General features: G+C 36.4%; 4 protein-coding genes and 5 non-coding genes across 11 annotated transcripts in view; 7 read left to right on the top strand and 2 right to left on the bottom strand.

Moving 5' to 3' along the window:
- LOC100183490 (urokinase plasminogen activator surface receptor-like) overlaps positions 1 to 87 on the top strand; it is a 4,621-nt gene extending 4,534 nt beyond the window's left edge. Inside the window, exon 11 of the mRNA XM_026838511.1 lies at positions 23 to 87. Coding sequence (XP_026694312.1) covers positions 23 to 87 — 65 coding nt within the window. The remainder of the gene's footprint in view (positions 1 to 22) is intronic.
- Positions 45 to 4,482, top strand: LOC113474054 (location of vulva defective 1-like). 2 transcript variants are annotated; one of them, XM_026838482.1, is made up of 5 exons: positions 45 to 285; positions 605 to 712; positions 1,079 to 1,138; positions 2,033 to 3,580; positions 3,755 to 4,482. In XM_026838482.1, the coding sequence occupies exons 1-5, from the start codon at positions 219 to 221 to the stop codon at positions 4,165 to 4,167; spliced, it is 2,196 nt and encodes a 731-aa protein (XP_026694283.1). In that variant the 5' UTR covers positions 45 to 218; the 3' UTR covers positions 4,168 to 4,482. The 2 variants fall into 2 exon arrangements, with proteins under 2 accessions (XP_026694283.1, XP_026694282.1); XM_026838481.1 differs by having other exon boundaries at positions 46 to 285; positions 2,033 to 4,482.
- Positions 4,483 to 4,498: 16 nt separating this feature from the next.
- LOC100185053 lies at positions 4,499 to 6,225 on the bottom strand. The gene is made up of 3 exons (XM_002126971.4): positions 6,114 to 6,225; positions 5,559 to 6,041; positions 4,499 to 5,454 (listed from the first exon to the last, which is right to left on the bottom strand). Exons 1-3 carry the CDS (start codon positions 6,119 to 6,121, stop codon positions 4,725 to 4,727), a joined length of 1,221 nt encoding a protein of 406 aa, XP_002127007.1. The 5' UTR covers positions 6,122 to 6,225; the 3' UTR covers positions 4,499 to 4,724.
- Positions 6,226 to 12,386: 6,161 nt separating this feature from the next.
- On the top strand, positions 12,387 to 12,505 carry LOC113475066. Its single transcript, XR_003396806.1, has one exon. It is a non-coding gene; the product is annotated as a 5S ribosomal RNA (ribosomal RNA).
- A 285-nt stretch (positions 12,506 to 12,790) lies between these two features.
- LOC113475075 lies at positions 12,791 to 12,909 on the top strand. The gene has a single exon (XR_003396815.1). It is a non-coding gene; the product is annotated as a 5S ribosomal RNA (ribosomal RNA).
- Positions 12,910 to 16,882: 3,973 nt separating this feature from the next.
- On the bottom strand, positions 16,883 to 21,486 carry LOC100182683. 2 transcript variants are annotated; one of them, XM_002127077.3, is made up of 5 exons: positions 21,468 to 21,486; positions 20,937 to 20,997; positions 18,867 to 19,244; positions 17,506 to 17,727; positions 17,056 to 17,448 (listed from the first exon to the last, which is right to left on the bottom strand). In XM_002127077.3, the coding sequence occupies exons 2-5, from the start codon at positions 20,942 to 20,944 to the stop codon at positions 17,067 to 17,069; spliced, it is 990 nt and encodes a 329-aa protein (XP_002127113.1). In that variant the 5' UTR covers positions 20,945 to 20,997; positions 21,468 to 21,486; the 3' UTR covers positions 17,056 to 17,066. The 2 variants fall into 2 exon arrangements, with proteins under 2 accessions (XP_026694290.1, XP_002127113.1); XM_026838489.1 differs by lacking the exon at positions 21,468 to 21,486 and having other exon boundaries at positions 16,883 to 17,727; positions 20,937 to 21,003.
- A 2,245-nt stretch (positions 21,487 to 23,731) lies between these two features.
- LOC113475074 lies at positions 23,732 to 23,850 on the top strand. Its single transcript, XR_003396814.1, has one exon. It is a non-coding gene; the product is annotated as a 5S ribosomal RNA (ribosomal RNA).
- Positions 23,851 to 24,659: 809 nt separating this feature from the next.
- LOC113475073 lies at positions 24,660 to 24,778 on the top strand. The gene has a single exon (XR_003396813.1). It is a non-coding gene; the product is annotated as a 5S ribosomal RNA (ribosomal RNA).
- Positions 24,779 to 25,059: 281 nt separating this feature from the next.
- LOC113475072 lies at positions 25,060 to 25,178 on the top strand. The gene has a single exon (XR_003396812.1). It is a non-coding gene; the product is annotated as a 5S ribosomal RNA (ribosomal RNA).
- The last annotated feature ends 2,237 nt before the right edge of the window (positions 25,179 to 27,415 follow it).

Genomic DNA, 27,415 nt, shown 5'->3' with positions numbered 1-27,415 from the left:
CAAAAGTAATGATTAATCTTAGGCCAGAAGACAAAAAGGGATTTAGATATGCTACTCTATGCAATCTACATTGCTAAAGTTTTGTAAATAACCCATATATTTCTTAATATGATGATCAATGTGCACTTTGTTTTACAGAAAAAGGAATCAGCTGTTATTCGTGTTTCTACTTATCATCTGACATCAGGGATAATTCAAACTGTCAATCACCTGCAAACATGACAAACACAGAAGAATGCTTGGTTGGTGAGATCTGTCAAGCTGTCATAACCAACACAACATTAGGTAAGCAATTGATACTGATCTCAGTTCTCACATACAGAATTAATACTCTTTTCTCTGTAGTGTTTTACCATTAAAGTCTTGCCTAAATCATTTAATTGGAACAAAAACTTTTATTTTGATTTATTTTAATTAGAAAAAAATACTCTAACTTTTACTATATATATAATATATACAAAGTATAATTTTTGCATGATAACAATATTAATACCAATTTTAAAACAATACATTTTAAATAATGTTACTAACTTTACCAAATCTCTACTTTTATATCTTCACTACAAATGTTTTCACATCAAATGTATCTATGATTTTACTACAGGCACAGGAGAAAGTTTAATCTCAATATCAAGGTCTTGTTCATGGCAGCCCCTTAATGGATGTTTATACAAGGAGAAGACAAAGACTTGTTATGTCTTTTGTGATGAAGGTGGGTTAGGTTTATTGGATTAATTAAACTAACTATAAAAATTAAACTTAACATACCACATAAGTGAAATAACTCCCTGAAACATAAACGAACAAAAAATAAGTTAACACCCAAAAAATTAAAATAAAAATGAAAAAAAAGTAGAAAAGTAGGAGTAAAAAATACCACAGCTACGCTGCCTACGCAATCTTGGAATTCGCTGACCCTGGAATTTTCATTCTTGCATTAATCAGTAAAATTACACGTTATAACTAATTAGTTGGCTTTTTTATAAAAAGATGCGTCTAAGTATCCCTAAAAAAGAGGAATCAGTTTATTTCATTGTTTTTAGTATTCAAACATGTATTTATTATTCGTTTATTTCAGACTTTTGCAACAAGATGAATATTTTAAGTGATAGTGGAAACTCTGTAGCTCCATCTAGTGGTGAGTGTGTTGCGCATGCTGGGGAGTGGATAGGGGCATGGTAGGGTGGGGTAGGGATGATAAATAGCTTGCATGAGATAAAGTAATCAATAGCTCTGCGAGGCAAATGAATGTGCTAATACAAAACCTTTGATGCTGCATTATAAACGCCAGGCTAATATAGCGCGATAGCTTTGCCTGATATGCTTGAGCTTGCTCATACCTTTGATGTTATCATATTATTTACTTACTAACCATCGCTGTTTGGTATTTAACACATGTTTATGTATATCTCGAATTTCAAAGCATGTCAAGTGTATACCCATATATAGTGTAGTGTATATTATATTGTGTATGTCTACTGCAGTGAAGACAGATTAAAAATGCGCTGTTGTTAAACTAAGTTATTAGAGCTCTTAGTATTTAGTTTTGTACAGAAAGTTGTCTTAGTAAGCATGATATTCTCATCTATTTTAGAATGATTGGCTTGCACATATTGACAAATATACTAATACTCGAATAACTAGTGATACTTGGTTAGATAGAAGTTCTATAGCCCACACAGTATAAAAGTAACAAGTTTTGTGCTTCTATAGTATGTAGCATGGCTATATAATGTAATTAATCTGCATGATCAAGTAATTTATATTTTAAAATATGAATTTGCTTTGAGTTTGTTGCTTGTTAGTAACTAGTGTAGGGTGTTTAGCTGTTGTAGCTGAAAGCTTTAACTTAATAGCATTTATTATGTTGCTTTGTTGTTCTTGTGCATGTCTTAAGAGTTGTACAGAACGAGTTTTCTTTTGTTCTTTAATTGGAAGTTGTTCTTTTATCTTTCTAACTGCATGAGTAGCTGTCTTTACTTTCAACGTTCTTTTAAATATTTGTTTTACATTTTCTTTATACCGTTACTAGAAAGGACAACTTCATTCTCTACAACCTTAGAACAAACTACAGTATCTGCAAATCTAACTGCATCTTACACAGCAACAACGACAACAACAACAACAACAACAGCAGTAACAGCACCAGAGACATATTTTCTGACAGCTGACCAGCTAACAACTGGATCTACAAATCTAACTTCTACGAATTCTGAACCAACAACAATAACTACACACCTAACTAGATCCAATGCAACAACAGAAGCATCTACAAACTATGAACAAACAACAGAATCTCCTTTAGGTGCAACCTATAAGATAACAACACAATCTTCAAATCTTCCTCAATCAAATACTACAGGAACAACAAAAGTATCAAGCTTTGAATCTACAACAGAATCTACAAATTTATCTGAATCAATTCAAACAACAACAATGACTGTGTCTCCTTCTAGCTATCAGCCAACAAATAATATTATAAGTCCAGCTGAATCATTTCCAGCAACAACATCATCTACAAGCTATCAATCAGTGCCAGCAACAACCAATATTTCAACAGTAACATTCTCTTCCACTGTCCCGAATCATATTCTTAATAATACAGTTAGTTCTTCGTCTGCCTTTTCAATACCTGTCATTTTAACTGTATTAACAACAAAAGAAAGTCCACTCCAAGATTCAACAACTGCAATGATAATAAATGGTCAATATGAGAGTGAAGCGGCTGCAAGTGAAAACGTTCCATCAACTGCAGTCAACAGAAACATGAATACATTAACAATTGATTCAACAGCTTTCAACAGCTTGCTAGGATCAGCTTCAATCAGAACCAGCAACATTGAAACAACAACTCAATCAACCAATATGTTTCCAACAATATCCCAAGCGACATCATCCCAGCCTATCCAGGCGATGGTATCTTCCAAACATCTTCAAGAGATCCCTGATGTGTCCACTTCAAGAGATGCTCAGCTTGGTGCAACCCATCCAGAGACTTCCATAACTCCAAACAATATCTTTACAGAAACTGCAACATCACCAATGCAAACAGAAACATCTGATTCTTATACAACTGATCAAGAAATTCAAGACATCTCAAATCCAACTACTACTGCACTAAACACATTTATCTTGACTTCTGAAGATGGCTTTTCACCGACTTTAACTACAGTAGTTGGCAATGAAGAAGCTACATCAACCTATGAACGTTTAAGTGCATTACCAGAAGTTACTACATTGACACAATCAACAATTGACCAATCCACTGCAGTAACATCTTTACTAAATACAGAACAAACAACTTTCATCACATCACGATCAAATGACAAAGAAACTTCAACAATGGAATCACAATTTACGAATGAAACCTCCACTATTTCTGCTGGCGAAGAAACTACTACGGAATCTGTTTCCAATACTAATTCAATTACACATGAAACCTTTGATGGGTCAACAGAACAACTTGTTATTTCTTCTGTATCACCCACTACAGGTGAAACATTAACCACTACACCTGATACAACAATGAGTAATGCTGTACTTACTAGCTCTGAAGATTTTCAAAGCCAGCAGACAACAGGTGATTTAACCTCAGAAACGAGTATTACACCAACAACTGTTTCAAATATCTCATCTACCTCGAATGAAAATACTAATTCAACTGCACAAAGCACTGAAGATTACTCTGAGGTCCCAAGAGGCTTACATATGCCTACTACTTCTGTTCAAGTTGAAAATAACAGCCTATTTACAGAATCAACTCAAACTATTGCAACTAATGCTGAAGGGTCAGCAGATTTTCAATCACAACCTGAAACAACAACCAGCCGATTTTCAGCTAGCAGTGATGCACAGGAGGCGACTACAAACAATGTTCCCCAAACATCATCACTTGGTTGGAATTCACCAGAAGGATCTGGCAACACTGCAAGTGGAAATGGCAACACTGAGGAAACTACATCACAATCAACTTCACTTTATACAAAGCTGTTTAACTCTACTGAATCTGTCACCCATTATGATATCACAGATAAGAATACAATGAGAACTGTTCCGTCACACATGCTGCGAAATATGCATCAAACTACTGATAGCAGTTCTGACAAAATTAGATCAAACTTTGTTTTTATTTTTGCCATATCTTTATTTTCGCTTATCATTCTGTAGCGCCACCTCGTGGCTTTAATTGCAATAATATTAGCCCACAAGAGGATGCATTTGAGCTGTTATGCTATCTGTTTCAAAAGAATTCGAGTGAATTTTATTTCCCTTTGTACTCACCTATATAAGCTCAAGCCTAATGTTGTGGTCACTGATGCCATAGTAATGTTAAACTAATAAGTTATGAATTGTTAGCTAGCGCATTACCTCATATTTTGTTGTTACATTGTAAACAGTTTACTTTTACCTGAACAACTACTAATAATACGAAGAGTGTTTAAAATACCAACACCAGTCTTGTATAAAATTCTGTGAAATACCAACAAACATTCTTGTATAGTAAAACAAAGTATTTATTGTGACTAAGGCGAAAACGTGAAACAACAACTTTAGCCGTTTGAGTGTTTATCAAACAGCTTGCATAAAAAGGCGGTACAATAGCATAGTAAAAGCGTGAAACCTAAAAATTGTTTGATTCGTTTTATGCATTATGGCACATTTTTCCTGATTGTTTATAACAATGTACACAGTGATGATTGTTTCACGTATTGTGACGTTCATAATCAACATTGTACCATAACGTATTCGGCCAATTGCTGTGCCAAAAGGTCCGTGCTTTCTTCGTTCATTGCCACTGTTATTTCATCCACTCTTCCAGTTCTAAACGGGTCGAGTACTAGAACGTGGGTGTAAAAAGGTGAAAATCCTTCGACTTTGTCATGGTAGGGGGTTCGTGCGATTGGGTGAAATCCGTTTGCCTCGTGGAAGCGCGCGGCTCTGTCGCTGTGACTGACGGCGACCACTAGGGGCGCTGAAGGGTTGCCAACAATGTCTCTGGCGCGGATGGCATCGTTAGGTTTGGTTTGGTCTTCGGTGGGTTTGGTTGCGACTGTAGACGAATGTTGCTGCTGTATCGACCTCGGCTTCTGCATGAACGCTGCTTGTGGTAACGCTCTGTGACTGAGGAGAGCATAGCGGTGGATTTCTTTCAGGGAAAAACTTCTCAATAGTTTTCCTACAACTCCCTTGTTTTCTTTCGCTGGTTCAAGCAATTGCGAATCGTTTCTGACCAACCGCTCACTCTGAGGTCTCGTTCTAGAAAGCTGAGCTCGCGATTCTTTCTGTTGCTTCACCCAGTATTGAGCCATGATTCGAATCGCTTCTTTATAAACAGCGCTCCCGAGTCCTTTGGACGAGTACTCGGGTGAGATCGCGCAGAAGAGTCCGTTCCACATCGGGATTCGACTTCCGGATAACTTCCGGCAAATGTTTTCATTTTCCCACGCCTCGTATCTGAAGAAAAATAATAAACGTCAATAAAAATTGATAATAAACATAAATAGGCATCGTTTACAATATTTCCGTATTTTAAGTTAATAATTTTAAACTCTTCTTACCTTTTGACTCTCTCAAATCCTTCTGCGCTGATTTTAGCGAGTCCATGTTTCTCGTAAGCTTCCCAGTAAGGCTCGTCGTCTGTAATCGCCCAACCGTGACCGTCACGTGACGGAGGAACGAACACGACCCCTCCAATGATTGTTGTTCTGATGTTCTTGTTTGTTGTGTTATTGTTACTTGTAGCATCGTTGTTGCTGCAGTTTGTAGAGCATTCGCTTTCGTTGCATTTAAGTGGGTTACTGTTGTTGTTATTGTTGTTGTTTAAATCCGTTTGTGAAAGTTTGACAGCCAATAGAATGCCTTGGCCAGTGGCGACTGTGACGTCATAGTTAGCGTCGAGATAAGCGCGAAGGAAGGCGTCCCTCTTATTATCATCGGGAATCATGTACTTATACAACGGGTATCGATGGAAAGATTGAACGTAGCATTCTCGAACTACTTTCCAATCCTCTTGTGACGTAGACAATTCAATTCGAACGTTTCTATAAAAAATGAATATTGTTATAACAAATAAGTAACAAGAAATATTATTACGTAACAGTCAAAGCACAAACCTGTTCATCGTGACGTGTTAGAAGTCTTGTGAGATAATAATTCAAATTTCAGTTAAATAATTTAAAAATATTTTTAAAATTCTTGAAATTTCTGCAAAATAATAAAACATTAAAATTCGTTATTCAGATATAAAAACATTCTGATTTATATTCTTATTTTTTGTAGTTTTTAACTTTCTGTTTGCGGTCAAATGAATGAAGTTGTGTGCCTCGTTTATCCTTTATATACAATTGCCCCGCGGAGCGACCACAAAAAAAGGCAGTTTAATTATATATAATGAGACCGCGAAGCAGTTTTGTTACGTCACAATGCAGCACGCTTTTACGCTGCTACTGTGCTTGTTTAGGTCAATCGAAGACGCAGTGTGACGTCACAGAGGATCGCGCATGTGATAATACGTGCCCCGCTTCATTCAATGTGACCTGTGAGGTGGGATCGAGCGTATGCACCAACTTCCCCTTGCATTAAAAATAATTTCAACTTTCCGTATCATAATCATCTACCATACTTGGTAAGAAATATTTTGGCTTTCACACCTTAAACAGACACGATAGACACGACTACTATGCGTGGATACATGCTGGCACATCATGTACAATTGATCTCACATGATATTAGTATTCGTTCCTAGAATATATTGACGTATTTGCACTTCCCAGCAAATGTTTAATATATTTCCATATATACGCATGGAAGTTAGAAGCAATATAGGTTACACCAGAGGTATTCAACATGGTATGTACATGTTCGTAACTTTGGGCATTATAATTTTGTAAAAAAAAAACAATATAAAAACCAGACATAAAAGTTTCCAAAATATATTTTTTTTAGATATGTATAAAAGTTGTTTTTTCCGTAACTTTTTCAAAATTTTGTAGAAGTAGTGCGAATGACAAAACCCACGATTATCTATAACAATGCTGATTCATGTTGTTTATTACGTCATATCCGAGGTAAAAAAAGGTTGAATGAATTCTGATAAAGGTCAAAAAGTCGATTCAAACTAAGTTTATTTTTGGGTAAAAATACCCAGAAATATTTTACCTTTCTGTACGAAAATGGGTGAAAACGATACCGTGTGTTGCTTGTGCTTAATATTTAAGCTATAACTATTCCTTCCGAATTCTAAGAAAATTTGTTAAAATGGTAACTTCACATGATATCAACATAAACATATGTGCTTAGGAGAGCTGTAGCTAAAATATTATGGAACACACGATGCAATTATGATTTTATCATTATAGATGGTTACGCTGATTCTCTGGCACATATGTTTCTAATAAACCTATATTTCTAACGATTGTATCATTTTACGAACAATTTTCTGATATTTTTCGAGATAAATTTCATATCTGCCTCATAAATATCCTCTCATCTCCATCCCCATGTACAAACTTATACCTAAAGCTAAACCCATCGACGATATCATGCAATATTATGCACAGCAAAACTCTGCTACCAGTTATATACAACCGGTTGGACCGACCGGTCAGACAAAGACAATCAATTTTCAAGGCACGCACAACTTAAAGACGTTACGGCCTGTTGGCCTTGACTTTCCTTTGAGCAATAAGCTTCAAAACTCGCCCGGCAGCTTTTGTTAATTGCTCAGAAAGTTACGCAACCACGACAACTTATTGCAATTTCATGCAAACTAACAAATATGCTACGCACGCCCACAAAAGTTAAGATTTTGTTTGTTTTCTTAAACCTAGCAATAAGCAAACTTAAAGATCGTTAACTCAGCATCACTAATTGACCAAAATACCAAAACAAACCAATTTATCCATTTTTACTTTTTCAGTCTAGAATATTTGGGTTACCGAATACACTTTCGTGCTTATTACGTCATAAACAAACTACTGTCTGTATATTCGAGAATTAAGAACAATAGCAATTGTCACGTAACGGAAACATGCCATGTAATTCCAAATTTCATGCATTGTCAGTATATCCGACAAATATGCGAATCTGAACACTTCGTCTTTTAGCATTGCATTAGTAAGCACACTTGGTGTACTGAAATAAAAAAAATAAAAAAACGAAAATGGGACCAAAACAAAAAATAGCTAGTTTTGTAATTGTTTGGTTCCTGACATTTACAATGTTTGTATTATTGCTTCAATGTCGTTAAGGGGTAGCTTAGTATTTGATTGACGTATTACCACTTTAATTAAGCCTTATATGCCAGCATAATTTGCCTAGCATAAACCCGTATGCTCTATAATGCGTTTATGGGCTTTATTAAATTAACCTATTGGCACATTACCTCCTTAATATTAAATAGGCCTCACGCTAAGTTTTAAAATGATGAAACATTCTGCTTCATCAGGCTATACCCTTGTTGCACATATTCTGACCACTGACAATTTAGTTATGTTTTCTAAATTACCTAATTTTCTATAAGTTAAATTCCACGTCTTCTTCAGTAATTTTGTTTTAACTTAATCTTAAACGGCTTTCAAGGCTCTCAAAGTCAGGTTCAAAGCGAGAAGTCAAGTCTGCAAGCTATTTACAAGTTAACTACTCCAAATTTGAACGTAAACGTCAAAAACCGGGCATTTCTAATCAGTAATGTAAGCCTCCTAATCCCTCGAACGACCAACACCACTCTGTAGGTCTCTATAATGTTTACAACCTTATACTTACAGCACACGTGTTCGTTCTTGACCGATGACCACACTATAGTCAGTTTTGGGCCCTCCCCATCTTTATAGTTGCGTCGTGTATAAATTATACGCCCAACTTTATTAATCTTGGAAGTAAAGATATATAACGATCTATCGTTTGTACGCTCTCCATTGGTTTTGTATAAACATACCTTATGATAAAGGGCCAACTATGACCTCTAGTTGCGTCATGTTATAAAATTAAACGCCCAGGTGTAGTAATCTTGAAGGTAAAGATATAGTACAGTGGGTTTATCACATAATATCCAAATATCCCGATCGTGTTTTAAACAATTAACAATAACGGTCTATAGAAGTCGTGAGGATATGATTTTATAATTCTTTAAATGTTCTTTGTTTACTACTAAATGGGCAGAGAAAATAGAATGAAAATCTCCACCCCCCACTGTACTATATAATAGAGTTTGGAGAACATTAACCCATAGTAATGGGATAATTTCCCTAAATCCCAAGGCCTTACGCTGCTTACAATTTGAAGTCTCTAAACTTCCAGTTAAAATAGTGCGAAAATGGAGCACCTATTCGTAATCAGCCCTTTGTCATGAAATTCATAACCGTTTTGTTTTTTTTTCATTCATTAAATTCAGCTCATTAATTCTCAGTTAATGAAGAATCTACTAGAAATGCGTATACGATGATCTAAATCTTATACTTAAAAAACAAAAGATAATTTTTGTAATTTGTGAATTTCAATTAATCATCGAAAACTCGTTGTGTAGATTTAAAAAAATACTTAAAAAGATTTAGCAAGATTTGTTAAGATGGAGGGTTCACGGTTGACTTTAATAGCTTGTTACATAACTAAGCCACGTGTGTTGCCATTGTTTTACGTTCTTTACACAAACGTTTTAGAACAGCAACAAAGGGTAATTATTACGCACATTCCATTGTGCTTATAAAACATTATGGGAACATTAAACAGTAATTGTCAAACTATTTGTTACATAAGCAATACGGCACAGTTACGTAACATAGAGCACTATGACGTCATATGGGAACTTTACGGTCAAGTGTGGTCACTATACGCTTGTTTTGTTTATAATTAGTGGGTTCGTTCGGGTTAAAATTTTCTTAATGTTATAATTATTTTATCGCTTCTGTTACGTCACCATAAGTGTTATGATGTGTGCAAGTTCCTCCAAAGTAGATTTTGTAAACGTCCCATTTAACAGGTGAAAAGTAAACGTTAAATGCGGGTTGTGTATTTTTGTTAAATGCAAATTCTATTTAATGAACTGGTCACGCTGGTCGCTTAGACGTAAAAGCGGCCTTTGTTTTCAGTTAATGGGCAAAATCTGGCCTAAATCCTAGGCCCTCGACAATAACGTCTCCCGTATGTGGAATATAATGGATTTTCAAAACGTTTGCGATTTAAATGAAGTACCTCATTCAAAGTTACTGGCAAAAGCAAGTGATTTTGTTTACCTAAAAAAAACGGTGGTCTGTTACGTCATAATTACGTAACAATTAACCGCGGTGAAGTTATGTAACCGCGTCATAAAACTAGAACGAGGTCTCTTTAACCTGTTGCCAAGTGCTCGCTTGTTTATGGCCCATCACTATGTATGTCCATGGTCGGTAATCCCTGGTTTCTACACAAGTGCTTTATAACCCCGTGTTTGGTACAGTAATCCCCATACGCACTTCTTCTGTTTAAAACGAGCAGTTTTGGAAACATACGCGCGACCCAAACGCTGCAAATCGCGGTATTACGTCACGTTTAGAGGTGGACAACCAAAACAATCATCCTTCTAGAATTCCATTGTTCTAACATCGCGCGATTGTGCGTCATTTTTACGTACAAATCATTCTCTTATATAAAAAGCAAACTTGTTTTTGGACCTAACCCAAGCAAATTTGCAGAAAGTGACGCTCGGGCTTAAAGGTAACGCAACCCACGTTACTATTAATACACACTTATCGCGTATGATTTATCATAAAAACATGCGGTGACTGTTCGTAACTTTCGTAGCACTACAGCTGACACGTTTGACATTTCGCTGCATATTCCGGAGGTGTTGATTGTCTAAATTTGTAACTTTTTCACCAAGTTCTCTCCGTACTTCGTCTTTGTTTGCAACTAAAGTCGTTTGTTTCGTCACAGCACCACGCTGTTCGCTAATAATAATCATTGTGACGTATATAATGCTCGAACATGGATGAATTCATGTTAACATTTATGATCATACATTCCGAACATATATAGGATACATTCTAAAAGTTAATGCGGTATCTTTTGCTTCGTCACCGGCGGTAAAAAAATAAATTATTTTGCACATGTTGTATGGATAAGACGGTTACCTATATTCTATATAGGTTGGGGTAAGATGGTCCAAGTGTTCATTTTTATTAGGTTGGGGTAAGATGGTCCAAGTGTTCATTTTTATTAGGTTGGGGTAAGATGGTCCAAGTGTTCATTTTTATTAGGTTGGGGTAAGATGGTCCATGTTTACGTTCTGTTTTACCTTTTACCATTCCATTTGGTTATATAAAAAATATTTACTTGAAATAACAGTTTATTGGAAAATACAAAATTATTAGGAAATATGAAAATATTATGATAACGGTATCAAGAAAATATATTAAGTTAACCATTAGCAGCAAGTATAAGTATTTAATTACTCAAAGTCGGCAATTCTCCTTATAAAACATGGTGTCTTTATTGTATATTACACCGGCGGAAATAACACGGTTTGAACTGCGTTTGTGGTTTGTGTTTAAATACATGGTTTTTAAACCATTCTGGTTAAGTTTGTGACGAAACAATTGCATCTTTTTTGTGCCATAATAATCGGCCGTGTCGTAATAGCTAGCTAAAGTTTTTAATATAATGTTTGAATAAGTTGTGTCGTTTGAATATAAAATATTCGTTATGGTTCATTTCCCTAATTTCAACTTCACGAAATGTCCTTATTAATTGAATTCAAATTTCGTATTTTCCTAACTATTTCGGAATTTGCATAGCCTACGTGTTGATTTTACAATTTATGTTTTCGAATTATTTATCTTGTAGCCATTGTCACGCTTCTGTGACATCACAGATTAATTGTCACGTATCCCGGCACATAAAACGTGCGCTGCTTAATATTATGCGGCAAACATAGGTAGTGAATCTATTTATGGCCTTATGCAGCTAAATATTGTCACAGCCTGCTATTTATATTGTAGTGAAACCAAAATAAGTTTGTTGGTTAAATATAAACTTGTTAAATAGTTGACCTATCTGCTTTGGCTTTAGAATCGTGCCTTTGTGACGTCAGTTACCCTTAAATTAGGGTTGTTTTCGACACAATTTAATAACGCGCCTTCTTTTAGCTTATCCGTTCCTCTTTGGGGTACATTTGATATTATTACATAGGATACAGCTTTATTTCAAAGTGAAACTAATAAGAAAACGTTTTAACATATTTGGTTTAAACATGAACAGACCAATTTAAATAATTTGTTTAAAATTAGTAAACGATCGTATTTGAAATAGATCAGTTTGATGTCGGATCTCGGCTAAAGGTAATACTCTTATTTATTAAAAAAGAATTCAATTTAAGGGCCGCTGTTATAGGCGCCGTTACGCAACGTACTGTCGCCTACGACCATACCACGTTGAGAACACCCCATCTCGTCCGATCTGGGAAGTTAAGCAACGTCGGGCCCGGTTAGTACTTGGATGGGTGACCGCCTGGGAATACCGGGTGTTGTAGGCGTTTTGCTTTTGTCCAAAACGTTTTAAATGTTTGTTATTAAGGTATCATATTCAACAAAATGGATCAATATCGCTTTCTATATTAACTAAATGCTTCGTCCAACGAACTTCCGTTAAAAGCGCTGTTCCATCGCAAGATTTTAAAATGTTTTAATGATCATACTAACTGATAACTGATACATTTTAATGGTAATGCAGTTTTAAGCAGTACCGTGTATCTTAGTTGGCTATAATTATGACGTCACAGTGCATCGCGATTATAACCGCTGTTTCGCGACGTACTATCGCCTACGACCATACCACGTTGAGAACACCCCATCTCGTCCGATCTGGGAAGTTAAGCAACGTCGGGCCCGGTTAGTACTTGGATGGGTGACCGCCTGGGAATACCGGGTGTTGTAGGCGTTTTGTCATAATTAAACACTACAAATTTTGACATTTTGAAGATTTCTCCACGTTATAATGGCAAACACAATTGTACAAAAGTCTACGACGTTAGATCGACGTATTTTAAACGTTTCAAACCCCTTTGAAATTTCTGAACTCCTGACAGTAACATTATCTAGTATCTTGGCAATTCAATTGTCGCCGCACAATTGTGACTGTCGCGTCACAAAGGAGTTGGTTTTCAAATTTTCTTTAACGCAAACAGGCGGGAAGACCAGACTGACTGTCTGTACACTAAACAAAAACAAACGCAGAGACATAACTAACTTAATTTGGCTAATCCCTTATCTCTTTCACCCTAAAATGACCCAAACGCTTTGATTTTACCAATTTAGCGGTAAGTGGTCGCTTTAACGGATAGGGTCTTGTTAAAAATGATAAATTATTTGACAACTTATACTGATTGGTGGTGCCTAAGTGTTTGTAGGTAGACAGCGGACAATTCACAAGTATTTATTGGCCGTAACTACCCGATATCGGAAAGTGTTTCGATCTTTTTATCCACATTTGTCTAAATCTATTAAAATTTTAGCAAAAATTGAAATCCTGAGTAAATATTGCATGTCATGAGCAAACAACAACGCCGAATTTATAAAGGAACAACTTATGTGGTTGCAGAGAATTAATTAGTTGTACTTTTGTATGTTTTGGAATTTGCATAACCTACACGCTTTTAAGAACCATAGGTGTCGGGCCGGTTGTCACACTTCCGCATTGGGGCAGGTGTATTATATAGTAATGAGTCATTAAATATTAAAGAGCGAAAAAACCCTTGTACCTAATGCTACTAATGCCTTCCACGTATTTTTACGGTAGCTTTAGTTTAATTTGTAGCTTTCATGCTAAAAGTTATCGCAAAAAGTTGCCATATTAAAAGAAGCCCTTTAGTGTATACTTCATAATATATTTATAGATATAAAGAATATTGCTAAATTACTAATGTGACTATACTTATCCAAATGTTGACTCTTAAACCAAACAAAAGTCCGAACTTGGTATTGAAACCCCACAAAGGAAAGAATAAAAAAATAAACAGTTTTATCAAAACAAACTGAAATCCACAAATATTTACAAACTTAAGATTTCCTCATATGGTTGATTGTATAACAAAAAACATAGCGTGCAAAGGAGATGGGATCGCATATTTAACCTCGAAAGGGTGAATGGTAAAAGAGGGAAAATCCCATAGCGAGAAATTAGCTTGGGGTAAAACTTTGTGCGTATTTGTTGATATGGTTGACCGGAATATCACCGCCGTGGGTAAATAACTCAAGTAACTCGTTTTTCTACTTGAATCTATTTTAAGTCTTGCTTTGCGTGAGATAGGCATTATGTGGTTTCCAGTAAATCTAACTTTCTGTGAATTTAGTGGCAAAACTGAAGTGTTTCGTCTCATATTGATTAGTGCAATAACCGGTTCGACAACTAATGTCCTTAAAGGCATGTCGACAGGCTTTGCAAATTCCAAAATTTATAAAAGTACAACTGAAAAGCTTTTCGTGACCTCGTAAACTGTTCCTTTAAATTTTTTCCGTTCATATTTTCGCTCATGATATGTCATATCGAGTCTTAGTTTTAAATTCTCCTAAAATTTAACTGTACCGCCATTGTTCTTCATAAATTAATCGTAAGATTATATACCGTACAATTAAAACTTACCAAGTTGTATTATAACTGACGTTTTATATATCTTGGTGACAATTATACCACAAAATTCACCTTAATTCAATTTATTCATAAAGTTGAATAGCCTCCCAGTGCATTTGATACCATTCTATGGTTTGTTTTGTCATGGGTGACTTGGACTTGCGTGCACTTTCAAAAGCTTAGTTAACAGGCGATAAGGGGAGAAATTTTAAACCGATGATTCAGAATTAACAGTAAATAGCTTTTCAAGATGGGTGGCAACAGGCATAAAAACGTTTTCTACTTGAAAATAAATAACACATCAAAATCGACTTTTCACAATCAGTTTGTTCGTCGCAATTCTTATCGTGGCGTAGTTGATTTTAAAAGTGTGGCTCGGAAAAAAGTGATCATAACTTAACAATCTTCACCTTTATACTGTACCATCTATAGCCGCCGTAGTATTTTAGTTGTAAATCTTGATTATCAAAGTAAAACGTTCTGCGACCTTATATACAATACAATCATCCTCGTAGGCTCGTATATACATATTATACAAAGGCCCTTTGAAGTGTTTGTAACAATATTGCTAATATACAGTATTCAAATAAGCTTTCCGAGTAAAGTATTGATTCATAAAATATATAATAGCTTTATTTGATAATGTAATCGTTGTCTTTGAAAAGTTCTTGATCGTCGCTACTGAATAAGTTCCCTGTGCTTACTTAACGATAAGTAAACATCTCCATCAAATATGATTTTAACCGTTAACTTTAAAATAAGAAAATTTCCCAAGGTTGATATACTTAGGAAATTTCCCCGCCGATTATTGAGTCAAAGTTTTGAATGACAGATCGAAAGTTCGATTGGTTTAACAACGGTTTCTGACTACGCTGTTTCGCTGCTGTGTCATAATAGAACTCGTATTCCCGAATCAAAACACCACTTGCATTTCGAATGTTTTGTAAAATTATATTACAACATATTGCGGTGTACAACTCCATTGACTTGAGTTTTTTGTCTTGAATGGGTAAGGTTTAACAGCGAAGTCATTCGTTACAGAGTTTATGCCCAAGCTGGCACATGATCTAATCTAATGTATTAAAAGACCCATGTTAAAAAAATGATTTTAATAGTTATTATGGAAGGGGGAATTTTTATTACAGGAAGGAAGGAATTTTTATTACAATGTAGACCCATCCATCTTATTTAAATTGTTGTTTTCGTTCTTCCGCAACATCACGCAATAGCAACGTCACTCAAAATTCCAGATTCTCTTCTTGAGAAACGTTGCGTGCAGACAGCGCCCACGGACCGTATTTGTTTGTTCCCTTGTGGGCTCCAGTATAACCCCCAACGGCGCGACCCTTTGTTATGATAAGAAGCTTATTTAAATATTGGTGTGGCTAGTGTGTTTACATCTAACTTGCCCAAATGATTATGTTGACACCGGGCTTGGTCATGTCCAGTAAACGATAAACCTGAGAACTGCCCCGTTTGCTGTTCTATATCAATATGGTCTGTATTTTATGTTTTATAGTATATAAAAGATTGGGGTAAAATGATCCAAGTTTTTAAAATCTTTTATCGTCGCATTTGGTAATAAATAAAGAATATTTACAGAATTGTATAACTGTGTCCCCACGACTCGAAAAGAGCCATGTTGATTGTTAAAAACACGATTAGGACACCTGGGATATTTTGTGATGATGTTGTCCATCTTACCCCACAGTAATATATTTTTTTAGATTGTAAACACGCTAGAGTAAATGTATAGAAAAGTGCGATTTAACATGTAGCAACCATATTAGCCCATTTCTTGCTTTATAACCGTTAAACCAAAGCGACACAACACACAATTGCCTTGCTGTGTGATCAGCATTTAAACGACCCGTAAGATGAGGCCTCAACCTCGCTTCTAAGATGGCATGGTTTTAACGAAGTACTTTGGAACTATAGCGCGAATGTTTTGACACCACATAAGCGCTCTTCAGTTGCATACCAAGAATTTAACCTTGAATACCCAGCTCTGACATTTACTTTAAAACCCCATGCACGTTTTAAACTTGTTTCAAATAAGTTCCGGATATTTTATAAGTCTTCTTACGAACACCTGTTACATTAGCGAACCATAGGAACAGTGGTTTGCTTTGTACGTGGCCGTGACTGTGCGGAAACTAAGCGGAGTATATTATTTTGTAGGTTTGTTTTCTTTTTGAAAAGCCTACTCTGTTCTGCTCGTACTAAATGGTTTCTAACATGGCAGAATAACGTCTGGTGGCAATAATGACAAACAGATGTTTTTATTAAGCTTTAATTTATTTCTACGCGACTCTATTGTAAAAATGTAACATACACAACTAAAAACTCTGATCCGTACTAAAAGTAAAAATGTTTTGGTTAAGTACAATTTGCGTGTGACGTAAAAGTGCAATATGTACAATCACAATAGAGCAGTGTGAGGTAATAAAGATAAGTTTTGGTTTAAACTAAGAGACTGCTTTGCAGTTTAAAAACTGGTTTGCTGGAATTGGGTTTGGAATTTTCGCTGGTTTTGATGTAGCTAGGGCTTCTTTGCAAATGTTCACTTTCCCAGTTCTGAAAGGGTCCAATACAAGAACGTGGGTGTAGAATGGGGGAGTTTCTTCTACAGGGTCGAAGTATGGGAGTCTTGTAATGGGGTGGAAACCGTTGGCTTCATGGAAGTGGGCAGCTTTTTCGCTGTGGCTGATCGCTATTACGACTGGGGCTGTCGGGTTACCCATCATTTCTTTCATGCTTTTATGTAATGTTGATTTATTTTGTGGACTTTTTGTGCACCTCTCCGGCTCAGCTGACTTTATGCTCACCGCTTGGGCAGTTGGTAGTTTTCTATGATTAAGCAGTGTGAAATAGTGCAAATAATTAGAACCGTTCCCACTAAATAACCTTGAAAAGAATCCATTGCCGGTGTCTTGCGTTTCTTTCTTTTGTTGAATCGACTTTTTCAGCCAGTACTCGGCCATAATTTTAATCGCTTCCTTATATAGGCTGCTTCCTAGACCTCTGGATGTATGTTCAGGTAGCATCGCGCAGAAGAGTCCGTTCCACATTGGGATTCGACTTCCGGATAACTTCCGGCAAATGTTGTTATTTTCCCACGCTTCGTATCTGGAAAAAATAGTTAATTTTAAATATTTTTAAAGTCTAAATATCGATGAAGTAAATCTGTATTGGTTGTATTGAGGCGTAACTTTTTCACCCTTCCAAAGATTATGTATAAAGGGACCTCATGCTTTTATCTAAAAATAACATTAAACCGCTAAGTTCCGCCGCCGTGTTTCAAAATGGAAAAACCCGAACCCTTAATTATTGGATATTCGTCGTATTAATAAGCACTGACAAAGGACCTGGCCTCCGGGAATTTTCATTTGTGTTGCTTTAAACTAGCATAGATGGGCCAACGTCACGTACTTGTATATATTGTTTAGGGGATTCTTACGCGACTACGTCATTGGCATTCATTCGAAAGCAGGCATGACCGCATGACGCCTACAGCGAATTTTATCAAGTTATTCCAAATACAGATAAGGCCATTGTTATCCCACCCTATTAGACGTTGTAATATATCAACGATAAAAATGACTTGTTTTGTTGGGTTTTTCTCGTATAATTGGTAACTATACTAAGCGGGCACGCATGCTGTTGATGAAATGGAATACCCGTGTTATAACTGCTGTCGTTGCTACGGTATAGGTGAAAGGTATTTATTTATTCCAGTTTATATTGCAGTTATATACGTCGTGTTGACGAATTAAAATCCGGAACCTGTCAATCCATCAAAATAAGACATGTCTCGCATATAACCGACCAAGTCAATAAGTTCAACCTAAAACAACTTTATAAAGCTGCTGTTTGCGACTGAGCCACTCCTTATCGAGTTTACGCAACAGCGAGGTCTTTTTATCGACCAAGAGGCCCCATTCAAAGTTGAAGCCATGTAAATAAATACAGGGAAAGCTTTTAAGAGTTTCCTTCGCCATCTAAAGCTTTGTTTAACTATTTCGCTTCGTGTATTGAGCTAGGTAACGGGGATGGACAGTTTAACTCTGTAACACGTGATCTCCTATGATTCATTCCTGGCAATATATTTGCGGGGTTTTGTAAGCACCTCTGGGCATGAGATAATTTCGTGTTGCAAGGGAAAGTTGTTTAAATATTTTGGCCAATATACAAGCGGTTGACGGGTGGTCGGACGAGGTAGACTCGCTCTTTATGCTGGTATTATAAGCGCGAGACCTTGCATTTACCTTTTGACTCTCTCGAATCCTTCTGCGCTGATTTTTGCGAGTCCATGTTTCTCGTAAGCTTCCCAGTAAGGCTCGTCGTCTGTAATCGCCCAACCGTGACCGTCACGTGACGGAGGAACGAACACGACTCCTCCGCCGATCCTACTGTTGCTGTTATTGTTTTCGTTTTCACAAATTCTCATCACGAGTAGAATCCCTTCGCCACTTCCTACTGTGACGTCATAGTTAGCGTCGAGATAAGCGCGAAGGAAGGCGTTTCTCTTATTATCATCGGGAATCATGTACTTATACAGCGGGTATCGATGGAAAGATTGAACGTAGCATTCTCGAACTACTTTCCAATCCTCTTGTGACGTAGACAATTCAATTCGAACGTTTCTGAAATGTAAAAAATACAATTGTTAAATAATTGTTTTAGCACCCCATTTCTAACGTTATAATTACTCTAATTACCTGTCAACAATACCGCTATTTATTTAACAATTTGAAGTCTATATCGCTAAATCACCCCACACACAAACAATAATTGCTGTATTCGATAAAATGTCCGGTTCTTGCGGCTTTTAGGGGTTTTTATCAGGTACGTGTTTGATATTTTATCCTTGGCCCTAAATTTAAGTTTTGCGTTGTTGGGTTAGTTTTACACGCATTGCATTTTACACACATTGCACAAGGTCGTTTTTTTTAAAAAAAACAGCATAAAATTAAGGTCACCGCAAAGGCACGGCGGAAGCTTCCTAATCAATTTACGCGTCGTGAGAATTGAAAATTTAAGATTTTATCTGAAAACCAATGTTTATAAGCAAGGTTACCCTCGGCAAGTGAACGTGCAACATTTGCAACTTACATGGAGGAAAATAGGTTTCGGTCTCACATACAATATGCTACATACTACCAGCGATAATATCTAAACAGGCGAAAATTACAATGTATCGAAGTTTTGGAAACTTTATCATCGATCAATCAAGGCGGTTTCTAACTTACTAAACTTGTCGGCTAATCTGTTTATCGAAGTAAAACTCCAGCCATAACTTGGGCTGAAGGGGGAATTGTTTACACTTTAATAGTGATAATATCTAAACGCTCGAAAATTATACCATATCGAAATATCTTGGTTCGAATCTCACCGCGGTGACTACTTAGCGTCGTTGCTGCTGGTGCAACTTTAGATTAGCTATTGTCATTCAATCTAAACCTGTTTTCGTACCTTTACATCACAGTAACATTACGGTTACAGCAGTATTATGTCATTTAGCTTCTTCTCTTATACGCGATGGACTGAATTGTACTATCGTTATTTTTACGTTGTGACGGTTTTATTTTGTAACGCTTTACCATAAGTGTTCTATTGACCTAATAATGTTAACACCCGGTAGCAGAGCAAATTTTATAGCTTATTAAATTTAACCGAGCCAAACAAACGTCTCGTCTGGTTTATTTAAGCTGTGTCAGTGAAGTGTTAGTATTAACACAATGTGTCTATAAACGGTTGTACATGCATATTGATATACCATACCACATTGTTTGAACAAATATATTTCTGGTTTAACCGCTAGACTGATTTGTTTTTTATTTTAACCTGGCGTTTTTAAACCTTGTTTAAAAACTTGTAAGTTTACCTCAGTTGAGGCATTGACCTATATGTCGAACCACAAGAAGAGTAAATTGTACACACCACAACGTAAAATACATACAGCGGTAAATATACCGTGGGATTGTTTACTTCATACATCATGCGCGTATATTACCTATGTTGAGCTGTGCTGATCACGTGGATGGTAAATTTATAATGGTCGCAATACTTGTAACCAGAACATAAATGTGGCTGTGAACTGGCGCAGAATTGATTAAGCTGCGCCAGGTTGGTATACGTGTAAGAATGTGCGGTTCAGTGTATTTAAACACGCACTATCCTTATTACACTATACCGCGCCCTACTTAATATACCACACTGGACCAATGTGTTTCACATTAAAACCACATCGGTTTAACCGTTGAACGGTTCATATTCATAAGCGATGGTTTCAGCAATAAATTCAAACAGAAACTTTTTTGTACTCGTATCCTTACCTGTTCATGTCTTTGTATCCGAACGTTCTCTGTAGTTAATCTATAAAACACACGTGTACACCTACAGATATAAAATACTAATGTCAGGTTTATGGTTATATTACATTATATCGTTTAAAAACATTCATAAGTAACAAACTAACTTAGACTACCTGACGTTAAAACCCTGATGAAGCGCCTATGCTATTAAGTAACGAGAAATTACTTGATTTAACTTTTTAACACCTGTTGAATTTGTAGTAAACAAAGTCAAAGACTGCTACAACGCAACTCTGAAAGGACTACCTAAACCTGCTAAAGCTTTGTTCGGGGTAAAGAACAAATAGGGCTGAGCACTTAAAACCGAAACTTATTCATACCCTGCAACCGCTGTACTTCGGTCTATTATATGCATTGCACGCTAACTATCACAAGGGTAAAGTCAAGCATATTTTCCTGAATTATAGCCTTCCAAACTGCACGGACAGGTATTTGCATTCGGTTAAGTAAATACTTCGACGCTTTGGCGAAGAAGGTTTTAAGTTACGGAACCTTTTTCCTTGGAGCGCGTCTTTGGAGACTTTTTTTCGATATCAAACGGCTTTACCAGTTTACATGTTCGAGATAAGAGGTGTCAGCTGTGAAATAATGCATTATCTTCGCTTGGTAATGTCCACTGTGTATTCGTAGCTGTCACTGCAAAACATCTATCAGCTTAAAACATTTCCGATCTTGGTTAAACTGATGTCAGTCTTGGTAATTCATTACACAAACACTGCGGACGTCTTAGACATAAAGTTATATATACACTTGAACCTGCATTATTCATTTTAACACCATTTATTCACAAGATAATGGTAACAGGTTGCACAAGGTACGGGCAATTTTAGATTGACCTCAAAATGAAATAATCAATCTTCGGTTATAATTTTTATGAGCAGAGGGTTAATGGCATTAGTCATAACTTATAATTGTAAAGTCACCAACCAAAATTGCACCTAGCATCCAATTATTGAAGTTTTACGACCGTTTATGGCTTGTTCATTTCGTAAATGCCATCCGGCAAAAATCTTTTAATCACTCAGGATTAGTTTTAATCTTTTTACGACTTTGTTCGAGCCATAACCGCGAAATAAAGAAGATGATATTGCATCTGCTTATCCCTTGGGTTGTAAATGAAATAACTAAAGAGCCATAATCAAACACCGCCTTCGGAAAATTGTTTCCTATACCGACATAGGTTGTAGCGTGGCCTACTAAAGATATCTTTAGTAGGCCATGGTTGTAGCCAGCATAAGGTCGCCTTAAAATAAATGTTTTTTCAGATTTATTGATAATGTCGTTTAATGTGTGAAATGTATCATTTGTAAGGCTTTATTTTGTCGTTATATACTGTTACAATATGTGTTTAGATGCGGTGTCTAGAAATTTTGAACTTCCTAAACTATACGGCTCACTACTACACTCTAGTGGGCACCGCGCACTTCTAAAATTTCCCATACTCGTAAACATGAATAAATTTATCTCTAGTAATATAACAGCATGAGAAAGTAAATTAATTAAAACCACAAAAAGAAGGAAATTAGCATCAAAACGGTAGCCATTAAAAACATGCAAAGGGTAAGCTATACTTGAGAAAAGTATCAAAAAAACGGGTTGCTAAACCCGCTCTCAAACGTCATAATGACTCTTGTCACTTCAAATAAAGCGAGACGACTTCGTTTATTGTTACGTAACATATTGCTAATAATGACGTGGTAATCTAGATTAACACCCTGTCACGTAACAAAAGGAATTATGACATCATAGATCTCAATTGTATTGCACATGAGACTCGCGTAAAAGTGTCGAAAGCGTTATTGCGCAAATTGTGGATTGCTGCAAAACAATAAACGGATTATAAATTCTCGCCCAGCTTTCAGAGCTTAATTGAATTAGTGGCTATTGTGATGTATTAGATACGATTGTGACGTAAATAGATTAATTGTAGAATACATTACAATGTCTGCATTATGTGCGGATTAACAACGATTGTGTATTTTCTCCATTGCTCAAATGTTGCTGACACGTCGTAAAATAAATTAATAAAAGTAGAAAAAAACTTTTGTGTTATTCTTGTGTATTATGTAGTATAAAGGAGATCGTCTCTACCCCTTTAAAATTAAGCTATGCTAGTGCTTAAGGTATTTAATGATATAGTAGGGTTAGGGAAAATGGGACACTTTTTGTTGTATTTTCTCGTCCCATTTGGTAGTAAACAAAGAACACTCAAAGAAATATAAAACCTCATCCTCACGACTCCCATATACCACTGTTAAATGTTTAAAACACGATCAGGATACTTAAATATTATGTTATTAAGGTGTCCCGTCTTACCCCACCCTACTATACCTAATTATCTTGCGGTAGCGGGGCAATGGCAGCAGTCCCAATAAAACGTGATGTGTTCTGTTTCTTATACACCTTGAGCCTGCTTACGGGTTATATAAAATAGATTTCTTGTTTTAAATTATCCCTTTGAACTTCTTTCCTTTTTGTCTTTATAATTAAGTGTTCAGATTTGGGGTGACTGATTATTTAAAGCCATTGTTTCGGTAATGGTCGGTTACTATTTATGTATTTTGACACAATGATATTACCGCCATATTAGTGCTGTTGTAAAATGCTCTTTCTTACGTCACACATTCTTATGTCACTGTGGGATAATTACTAATTGTTCACCGACAATTAAAAGTTTGATTTTAATCGCAATTAATGTTGCAAGCTGGTCCTGTCATTGCGCCCTCTTTATAAGCGCTGTTTGGCGGCGTACTATCGCCTACGACCATACCACGTTGAGAACACCCCATCTCGTCCGATCTGGGAAGTTAAGCAACGTCGGGCCCGGTTAGTACTTGGATGGGTGACCGCCTGGGAATACCGGGTGTTGTAGGCGTTTTGCTTTAAATTATTTAATAGGATTAAACTAAAATCCCTTGTCTGGTTTTGTTTAAAATCTTGAGCGTCTCTTGTTTTTAAGTATAGCAATACATATGCAGAAGTCATACACGATAAATTTAAACATTTTAACTGTATCTGTGGCTAGTCTCGTAACCAAAAACATTTCAAACAATGACATAATATTTCACTTAATAAACATTGTACATGTCCAAGTAATACGCTTGATACATTACAGCATTTTTAATGCTGGTTATAGACTTATTCTAAACAATATGGGCGAGGCCCTATACTGCAAGACACGTTATCGGACCTGGGTTTATACCAGAGTTGGTTCATTACCTAATAGCACAAACCATAAAGCATATACTAAAGTAGAGTTCTTAACCTTTTTAATGCTTTGAAACCTCTGTCAATTTGTTAATTCCAGACGTGTTTGACGAACGTTTTAACTTATTAAACAGTAACAACCATAAATAAAACCGTTCATGGGCTTCCTTTGTCTTAATCAATGGCTTTACGATGCGTGAGTGTCACCCTGCACGGTGAAACGACATGGGTTCTGGGATTTAGGATAGAATTTGAACATTACTCCTGCTGCCTTTATTGTTGTTGTCGTTGTAGCTAGGATTATGAAGACAGGCCAATCGCTTTCAATGGTTTCGAAATATCAGTCGTTCATTTAGTCGCATCGTGTACGGTAGGGTAATAAATTGTTCACTGCGCGGCGATAGAGAGGTTAAACTAACAGTAATTATGATGTCACAGCGTATCGCCATTATAACCGCTGTTTCGCGACGTACTACCGCCTACGACCATACCACGTTGAGAACACCCCATCTCGTCCGATCTGGGAAGTTAAGCAACGTCGGGCCCGGTTAGTACTTGGATGGGTGACCGCCTGGGAATACCGGGTGTTGTAGGCGTTTTGCTATTTATCCAGAACGCAAACAACGTGCATACGGTTTTATAATTGTGTAAATGTTTTTTATCAAATCGATCAAGAAGTAAAATGAAAATGGTGTCCCATTTTCCCCCACACCATTATAGGCCTATATATATATAGTCTTCGTATTGTTCCGTACAAATTAAGAGCATCGTTTCACTTTGAAAATAGATGGAGAAATTACTATTTAAGATGTATAGCTTTTTACCTATCACGTCACAGCGCATCGCCATTATAACCGCTGTTTCGCGACGTACTATCGCCTACGACCATACCACGTTGAGAACACCCCATCTCGTCCGATCTGGGAAGTTAAGCAACGTCGGGCCCGGTTAGTACTTGGATGGGTGACCGCCTGGGAATACCGGGTGTTGTAGGCGTTTTAATTTAATAGGATGAAACTAAAATCCTATAGCCACACAAAAACAACTTTGTGTGCAGATTCGCGACAGAAATTAATTTTGTTTCGAATTTCATTCCGATCGAAATTGAATCACAATTGGCGCCACCCTCAATCGTACGCAACAAATAGGACAATGAAACCAATTTTTCATCACAATAGACTATTGTGACGTAAATAAGTGATTGTTCAATACTAGAAAATTAATTATTATGTTGATTCTACAACTATTGTAAGGGGATTGTTGCGTATTCTAGAATTGTAGAAATTTAGTTATGACGTTTCAATGAGTTGAAATTATTTCTTCATTAATTCTGACATCACACCTGTCATTGTGTTTGTATTATGACGTCGCAACACGGGAGAAAAATGTAGTTTCCTGATGTTCTTGGTTGGTTGAACTACACAAACATCATTGTTGGGTGACAATAAGATAAAGAATTCCTTTTGTTTACGTCATAAACACAATGAGATGAGAATCTAGAATTAGAGAAATGACGAACAGAATGTATTATGAAATTATAGTACTGTGGGGTAAGATGATAGCACATACTAATATACTATATTTCCTAATCGTGTTTTAACAATTAACAACGCACTTTTATAGTCGGATACGGTGATATTATTCTGTAAAATTCTTTGTTTACTTTCAACTGTGACAATAAAGATAAGAAACCCCATCTTACTCCAAACTGCTACATCAAACATAACTTAAAATAATAACAAAAAAAACAAATAAAAAACAAATTTGTTTCACCCCATTAAATAATTTTAATAATAAAATTCTCAAATAGATATGTCGTTTTTAATGCATTAAACCCATTAAAAAAGAAAACTTTTTGTATAGCTCATATTGAAATAAAATACTTTGTTTGCGCATCGCGAAGCTCTTCCCGTCTTTACAGAATATCCAATGATCCCCAACATTGTAATACATGATAAGAAGATTTATAGACCACACTAATCCCAACAATATAACCCCTACCCCGTTTCTCAGTTATCAAAATGTAACACCCAAACGTCTATATTAACAGTGTTGCCAGCTTTAAAAAATCCTGTATGTTCCATTAACAAAAAAGTAGTTCCGAACGAAATAGATGAACACTGCTAGCCGCCGCTCTGGGCTTAAAATACTACACCCTTACCCACTAATTGCCGCCTAACTTACCCCCCAACCGCCGTACTCAGGAAACAGAAGCAACTTTTAATCGGAGAAGTGCGTTGCATCTGTGACGTCATAATGCATTTTCAAGCCGCCCGATTGTTCCGCCAATTAGCGGTGAGCGCGTGCCCGATTCTCGAACAAAACGATTGTTTAGCAGCCAAAAGTTCGCGCCAGACTGCGTTAATATCGTTAACTTTGCCGCTTGCTTGTCTGTACTTGAGCACGCCTATGTAAAATACATTTTAAATAAGCCGCAATATAGCATATTGGTTGACACGGCCGTCAATGGTATGTTTAGGTTCATCATTAAACGTTTAAGGACATTTTTAAAAGAGCTTTTCCGATTCAATGTGTGATTTTAGTTGCTTTGACATTTCGGTTTCGTTTCAAACATTTGGGTTCGCTAGTAATGTGCACTCAACGTAAACGGTAAACAGCCATAAGTGCACATTTTAAATACCCAAGTATATTTCAAAAATATTAACATGTGTTCTGATTTTTATTTTAATATTTCTTTAGTAGAGACAGTTGATGCCATTTTAGGCGCCCCCATGTCCATACGCTATATTCGTTCGAATTGATTTGTTTGTATATAATATATTTCTAAGATTCATTTTTCTTGGGCTTGATTTTGTTTGTTGCACATTTCGTAGCACTTGAACCTTACTGTGTGTTCCATTAAAGCTTTAAATATATTCGAGACTGTTTACATTCTTATTCTATCTGCTTCCAAGTTCTAGACACAATGTTAGTTAAATCACAATGGGGCCGACAATCGGTTGAATTGACGTGAATTCTAGAGTTGTGTCGTATTATTCTAGTAATATCCGTCACCTGGGGATTAAACAGGACACCTCTGGCGCTGGGCATACTACAAAAGTAAACTGACGAATCAAGGCGGATAATTTACATTAACAAACACTTGACTTGTTGACATGTAAACATGGAATTTCCTACCGACGTTGACGGATGACGTCTCTTTAATTCTTTTCTCCAACCCCCTTTTGCCTGAGGAAGGAAATTGCAAACTTGTCGCTCGGAAACTCCCTTTT

Source organism: Ciona intestinalis, unplaced genomic scaffold, assembly GCF_000224145.3.
Source record: "Ciona intestinalis unplaced genomic scaffold, KH HT000094.2, whole genome shotgun sequence".
Classification (NCBI taxonomy): domain Eukaryota; kingdom Metazoa; phylum Chordata; class Ascidiacea; order Phlebobranchia; family Cionidae; genus Ciona; species Ciona intestinalis.
This window is presented reverse-complemented; position numbering and strand designations above follow the sequence as displayed.

Bases quoted from the DNA above. Each gene is read 5' to 3' on its own strand.
- LOC113474054 (XM_026838481.1), top strand. From the start codon at position 219: ATGACAAACACAGAAGAATGCTTGGTTGGTGAGATCTGTCAAGCTGTC. The intron at 286-604 runs GTAAGCAATTGA...ATTTTACTACAG, and splicing joins CATAACCAACACAACATTAG to GCACAGGAGAAAGTTTAATC. The intron at 1,139-2,032 runs GTGAGTGTGTTG...TACCGTTACTAG, and splicing joins CTCTGTAGCTCCATCTAGTG to AAAGGACAACTTCATTCTCT.
- LOC100185053 (XM_002126971.4), bottom strand. The intron at 5,455-5,558 runs GTAAGAAGAGTT...ATTTTTCTTCAG, and splicing joins GGATTTGAGAGAGTCAAAAG to ATACGAGGCGTGGGAAAATG.
- LOC100182683 (XM_026838489.1), bottom strand. The intron at 17,728-18,866 runs GTAAATGCAAGG...TATTTTTTCCAG, and splicing joins GGATTCGAGAGAGTCAAAAG to ATACGAAGCGTGGGAAAATA.